The following is a 6,600-nucleotide window of genomic DNA, read 5'->3' as shown; positions in this document are numbered from 1 at the left end:
CCCAGGTTCAAGTTATCTTCTCACAATTCAACTTCCTAAGTAGAGTAGCTAGGACCACAGGCATGCACCACCACACCCGGCTACTTTATTTACTTATTATTTTTAGTAGAGATGGAGTCTCACCATGTTGCCCAGGCTGGTCTTGAACTCCTGAGCTCAAACATTCAGCCCACCCTGGCCCCCTAAAATGCTGGGATTACAGGCGTGAGCCACCACAACCACATCCGGCCCACTCTCTTTATTCTTAGTACCTGGTTTAGAGCAGATGCTTAGGATACATTTACTGGTTCTGTGAGTCAGTGAACAAACAAGTGAACTCAGGACCCCTTTCAGATTGATATCCACCCAACAGGCCAATCTGCCTCCTTTCCTGTTAGCACTCTCTAACAAAGAGCCATAGGGGGGTGGGTGCTGTTGAGGTGTAAGCAGGTTGAGCATCTTCATTGGGAGGGTCATGTGGGGAACTACCATGCCTCTACAGAGGTGTTATGAAGAATAATGCCAACAGGAATATAATAGTGTTTCATTGATCACTTACTGTGTGCCTGCAAGTAAAGGGAGAGAAAGTGTGAGCAGTAAAGGCAGGCTGGGGTAGAGTGAGGGATTTGGAGAAGGAAAGGAGAATGTGAGAGATAGTAAGTGGTGAGAGAAGGGGAGGGAGAAGAGGGGGATTGAGTTGGAGAACTGAGAAAACTTGCCTCGGGCGCCGATATTGCTAGTCAGAGGAGTGACTGAAACATGTTGACCCTGAAAAAGATAGATCTCTGCTAGTGTAACTAGAATATTTGCAACGTCCATGTACAGTCTTCTGAGAGAGGAGATAGAGTGATAAATTATGTCTGCTAGTATGGAAACATTGTAGTTAGCAAGTCAGCAGTTTAAATTTCCTGGAGAGGAAGATAAAAGACCTTATCAGGAGTAAGAATAGCACTAAGAAGGACTATATTCAGTGTTTCAACCTCAGCCAAAGTTGTAACAGTCTCTTAGCGGGGCAAGTTGAAATGATTACAAATTTAATAGGTTTCCATTTGTATCAAATGGTTTGTCAAGTCTGTACTAAGATAATTTAGTAACATATCTTTGCCTTAAGGATGTTTGGAAAGTAAAACAAACTAATGCAAGTTAGGATAAGTGTAGTCAATTTCTAAATACTCACTAGAGAGGGAAAAGGAAACAGCTGTAGACAGTGTTAACTATAAAGAGAGACGGTTTCCAGCGTTACACAAGATAGTACCAAGACCAGCTGCCCAGATTGGATAATAATGGACAATAATTCCACCCCCCCCCCCAAATTCAGTCTTGTTTTGAGAGAATACTCAATAGTTTATTTTTTAATTTTTATTTTTTTGATTAAGTATCTTTTATGAGTGGAAGTAAAAAAGTAAAATGTTAAGACTAGTTGTTACCGGGACCCACTTTTCTTGTTAAGTGTTGCATTCTTATGTGAAGATGACCTGTTGATTTCCTTTCTCTTGCATACTTGACACTTTTACCTTTTCTTCCTTTTAATTCTATTGAGGATGATGACAGAACCTGTGACCTTAGGCAGATTACTTAAAACCGAGTCTCCATTTTCTTGTGTTTTTTTTCTTTATGATTTTGAGTCTTAATTTTCTTATCTATAAAATGGGATATTAATGTCTGCCTTGCAACTTTATTGTAATGTATTAATGAAGTGTCATTTTTAAAAGGGCTTACTTATATTTAACACAATGCTTGGCACAAAGCAGGCACCAGGGGAATGGTATTTCCTTTCCTCCTCCCCCTCCTCCTCATGGTAACTTGTGCATATTGTTTTCTTGCCGAGATGGCTTTGAGAAGCAGCCTCAAAGTTAAAAGTGCAATTGACCTTTAATATATGCTAGATAGTTTGTTCATGAAACTTGGGAATTGAAGAACCATTTACTAATTCAAATGAGAACTTTGAATTCTGTCTCCAATAAGGTTTCTTACAGGTCATGTGTACCCATGAATTTACTCGTAGGCTAATGTTCACAGGCTACTGTTTGTTTCTCTTTCAGATGAACAAACTTGCCACTTTCCACTGACTGGAAGCAATGGCGTTTACGGAAAGAGTCAACAGCAGTGGCAGCAGGTAAGCATGGAATCTTTGATTCAAAGACATGGTGATATTTAATTTTATAATCCACTTTTCAATGAATGAGTTTGATCTTTTTCATTTTTGCAACTTAAGACCTCACTGTTATAGGAAAATGTTTGAATTTTCAGTTTTCTCTACATGAAGTCAAACTTGTTGGACTGGATGCGTATTTTATTTTAAATCTAGTAGTCTCTGAGTCTCATAAGTCATTTCTTTAAAATGTGGATGTTAATTTAAATGACTAAATCAGCATTCTAATGCTGTGCTGAAGATAACAAGATTGCACTGATTTGGGGCAAGTGTATACATGTTCAGCCTATGCTTGAAATAAATAAATAAATCCACCTCATTATGAGAGTGATGAAGGAGGGAATTCCTTCATAGTTGTATTTTGTCCCTTTCACATCTCTCCCTCCAACTCTGCACACACAGTTTAGTGCCTTCTTGCATATGCTAATTGATCAGTGTTGATTGAGGGGATCATATTAACATTTTGAAGCAGTTTTAAAGAATAACTCATTTGACATCCAGAAAGAATTGTTATTATCACGGATTAGTTTTTATTTAAACTACTAGCTATTCAAAAACATCATTATTATTATTATCATCATCATCATTTTTTGAGATGCAGTCTCACTCTGTTGCCTGGGCTGGAGTGCAGTAGTGTGATCTCAGTTGACTGCAAGCAACCTCCTCCTCCCAGGTTCAAGTGATTCTCCTTCCTCAGCTTTCTGAGTAGCCGGGATTCACCATGTTGGCCAGGCTGATCTGGAACCTCTGACCTCAGATGATCCTACTGCCTCAGCCTCCCAAAGTGCTGGGATTACAGCCATGAGCCACCATGCCTGGCCAAAAACATATTACTTTTTTTTTTTTTTTTTTTGAGTTGGAGTCTCGCTATGTGGTCCAGGCTGGAGTGCAGTGGCGTGATCTTGGCTCACTGCAACCTCCGCTTCCTGGGTCCCATCTCAAGCAATTCTCCTGCCTCAGACTCCCAAGTAGCTGGGATTACAAGAAGGCGCCGCCATGTCCAGCTAATTTTTTTTTGTATTTTTAGTAGAGATGGTGTTTCACCATGTTGGCCAGGCTGGTCTTGAACTTCTGACCTCATGATCTGCCTGCCTCAGCCTCCCAAAGTACTGGGATTACAGGTGAGCCACCATGTCTGGCTGACTATTAAATTTTTTTTTTTTTTTTAAGACAGGGTTTCACCATCTTGGCCAGGCTGGTCTTGAACTCCTGACCTCAGATGATCTGCCCGCCTTGGCCTCCCAAAGTGCTGGGATTACAGGCATGAGCCACCACACCTGGCCTATGAAATGTTTTTTAATGTTACTACTATCCCTTGTAGTAACATTCTAGCAATTACAGAGTTTTTTTAAATCGTTACTTTTATCATAATTTCTAGTTATTTATTTTGTTTTATTTTATTTTTTTGAGACAGAGTCTTACTCTGTTGCCCAGTCTGGAGTGCAATGGTGCTATCTCAGATCACTGCAACCTCTGCCTCCCGGGTTCATGTGATTCTCCTGCCTCAGCCTCCTGACCAGCTGGGACTACAGGCATGTGCCACCAAGCCCAGCTAATTTTTCTATTTTTAGTAGAGACAGGGTTTCACCATATTGGCCAGGCTAGTCTCAAACTCCTGACATTGTGATCCTCCCACCTCGGTCCCCCAAAGTGCTGGGATTATAGGCATGAGCCACCGCACCCGGCCTATTTTATTTTTTACAGACGGAGTTTCACTCTTGTTGCTCAGGCTGGAGTGCAGTGGTGTGATCTTCGCTTGATTCCACTGCCTCAGCCTCCCAAGTAGCTGGGACTACAGGCACACGCCACCACACCCAGCTAAGTTTTGTGTTTTTAGTAGAGATGGGGTTTTACCATGTTGGCCAGGCTGGTCTCAAACTCCTGACCTCAGGTGATCCACCTGCCTCGGCATTCCAAAGTGCTAGGATTACAAACACCATGCCTTAATTTCTATTTATGATAGAATTCTTTTCTCTCTTCTTGCTACTGCATTTGACTAGTCTAAAAAATAAAAACATTAAAGTATAGGAAATGTAGACTCAGACTTACTCAACTAATATTTATAATGCAGCAGAATAGATGATGGCTGCAATTGTGGACCATCCCAAATGTTCTCCTACCTCTCCCCGTTTCTGGTTTATTTAGGAAATTATTCAATTCCTGGTCATCGTTGTGGGGCTGTTAAACTTGGTATAGTCTCTCCCCTCACCAGAGGGAAGACAACTGACCCCAGCTGCTGCAGTTCATATTCTGCTAGAACTGTTGTCATTTGCCTTTAGGTTTATTCATAATGTTGGGTGTCACATACGTTTTACTTTTTTATGTAGTTGAGTGTCTTGTCCTTTATGGATTCTGGCTTTGATTGTGCTTGGAAAGGTTTCTCCTACTCCAAGATTGTGAAAATAATGGCATGTGTTCTTTGTTGGCGCTTGTACCATTTCATTTTTTGCATTAATCAGAACTTGTAAGCTGGTGGCTTGTGGGACAGATCTGGTCAACATATGGGTTTTGGTTGGCCTGTCAAAGAATTCTGAAAGAAATTATCTGCCAATGTTTTTTACCTAACAGTCTTCTATTGTCTCATGAAAAATTTAAGATTTAGCAACCCTGGGCTTACATTGCCATGTAGAAATGCTCAGACAGAATTGAATAGCTTCAGATCTTTTAAGCAGAACACAGGCTTTCTAATTCAGAACTTTCCAAGTGGTATGCCATCAAATGCTTTTCAGGTGTGCCCTTATGTTGATTCCCCCCAGCTTCAGCCAGAGCTCCTATCTAATTTCCTTCTACAGACATTTGCTTTGTCCGTTTGCCCCAAAGACTTGATGTTTAAAAAAAAAAAAAAAGCTGAGAAAGCACTGATGCTTTCCAGTTCATTATAGTTCCCTACATAGCCAGATCCACACATTTAGTTACCTGCTTGACCCTCTTAACTTGCAACCCATTTTACATCTTTGACTTTTTAGTATTTTGGTCCATATGTAATTAACTTGAATATATGTTGTACATTTTCATATTAATAAGAAAATGTAAAGATGGGGGATGTTAGGGAACCTTTTTTTGTTGTTAGCAAAAAGCTAGACAATTGTTTTACATTATTTATTAAATCACCTATCTTTTCTCCACAGATTCAAATGCTGTGTCTACATTTTATCACAGTCTTGAGTCTGTTGTTGAACTGTCTTTTGCTCCATTGATGAGTCTTTTGGCAACTGTGGCATATGGTTTCACTGTATCTATATGTCTTAATATTCAGGCAGATTCTTTGTAATTCTCATTTTTAGAGTTTTCATCACTATTCATATTTCATTATTCTCAGTGTACTCTGAAGTAATTTATTTTCTAGAAAAGTTATTGTTGGCATTTTGATTAGAATCCCTTTGAATTCATCAGTTAGAGAGAGTTGACTACTGTAGGCTATTAATATGTCCACCTTTAAAAATGTAGATATCAGACTGGTGAAAATTTAAGGGAATTGAAGAAATTTTACATTTCAGTTGTAAGATTTTTGTGGAGGTCTGAGTTTTCAAAAGGGTTTAGTTATTGACGTTGGATCCTGTGTTATTTTTGGTAGATGAATCAATTATAGTGGGTAAAAGTATTATTATTGGCATGATTAAAAAGATACAATAGCTTAAACCCTAGATGATGGGTTGACAGGTGCAGCAAACCACCATGACATGGTTATACCTATGTAACAAACCTGCACGTTCTGCACGTGTATCCCAGAACTTAAATGAAAAAGATACTTTATATTCTATTACTTATATATGTTTTTTGGTTTTGCTAATTATTAAGTTTGGATGGGTAACTTCCCCTTGTAGTAACATTCTAGCAATTACAGAGCTGTTTTTATTATTTGTTACTTTTCTCATTTCTAGCTCCTCGCCTTCCCAGTATGGTCCTTTTAATTTTAGTACCTAGTACAAGTGGTAAACCTCTGGTAGCCTTTAAAAAGCTCTACTTCTAATACACACCAGTAGCTCACTTGTTTAAATGTTTAATGATGATAGGTATATTTAATCTTTTAGTTGCCCAGACAAAAAACCATCAAATTCATGTGGAACTGGTCCAGGACTAGGACATATTTGCAAAGGAAACAGATGTGTATTGAGTATGCAGCTCTAATCATTCAAACTATATTGAAGTCTGAGCGTGAACCCTTACTTTGCTCAGGGCTATCAAAAGTCATAAGCGTGGACAGAATATTAATGTAATGTGCAAAGATAATATTTGTTTTCGTTCTTACAAATAATAAGCTTATTCTGTGACTTCCAGATTTATCAGCACTTGGCACTGTTGACTTTGAGCTCACTTGTATTTTTTCCACCTTCTTTCCCCTCCCCCCTTTAATAGTTCTTTCTAAAGATTGTTATTGGAGGATAACAGACTGAAAAAGGCAAACATTCTTAGTACAGTTTAGTGCACTTTCTTTTCTTTTTCTTTTTCTCTTTTCTTTCTTTTACTTT

General features: G+C 38.9%; 1 protein-coding gene across 1 annotated transcript in view; it reads left to right on the top strand.

Annotated features, from left to right (window-relative positions):
• The window catches only part of AFF1 (AF4/FMR2 family member 1), a 202,108-nt gene that overhangs the window by 11,338 nt on the left and 184,170 nt on the right, over nt 1-6,600 (top strand). The window contains exon 2 of the mRNA XM_037744515.1: nt 2,022-2,095. Within this exon, the coding sequence (XP_037600443.1) occupies nt 2,058-2,095 (38 nt within the window). The 5' untranslated portion in view covers nt 2,022-2,057. The remainder of the gene's footprint in view (nt 1-2,021; nt 2,096-6,600) is intronic.

This window comes from Cebus imitator, unplaced genomic scaffold (assembly GCF_001604975.1).
Source record: "Cebus imitator isolate Cc_AM_T3 unplaced genomic scaffold, Cebus_imitator-1.0 Scaffold177, whole genome shotgun sequence".
In the NCBI taxonomy this organism is placed as follows: Eukaryota; Metazoa; Chordata; class Mammalia; order Primates; family Cebidae; genus Cebus; species Cebus imitator.
The sequence above is the reverse complement of the archived record's forward strand: the minus strand, read 5'-3'. Positions and strand labels throughout refer to the sequence as shown.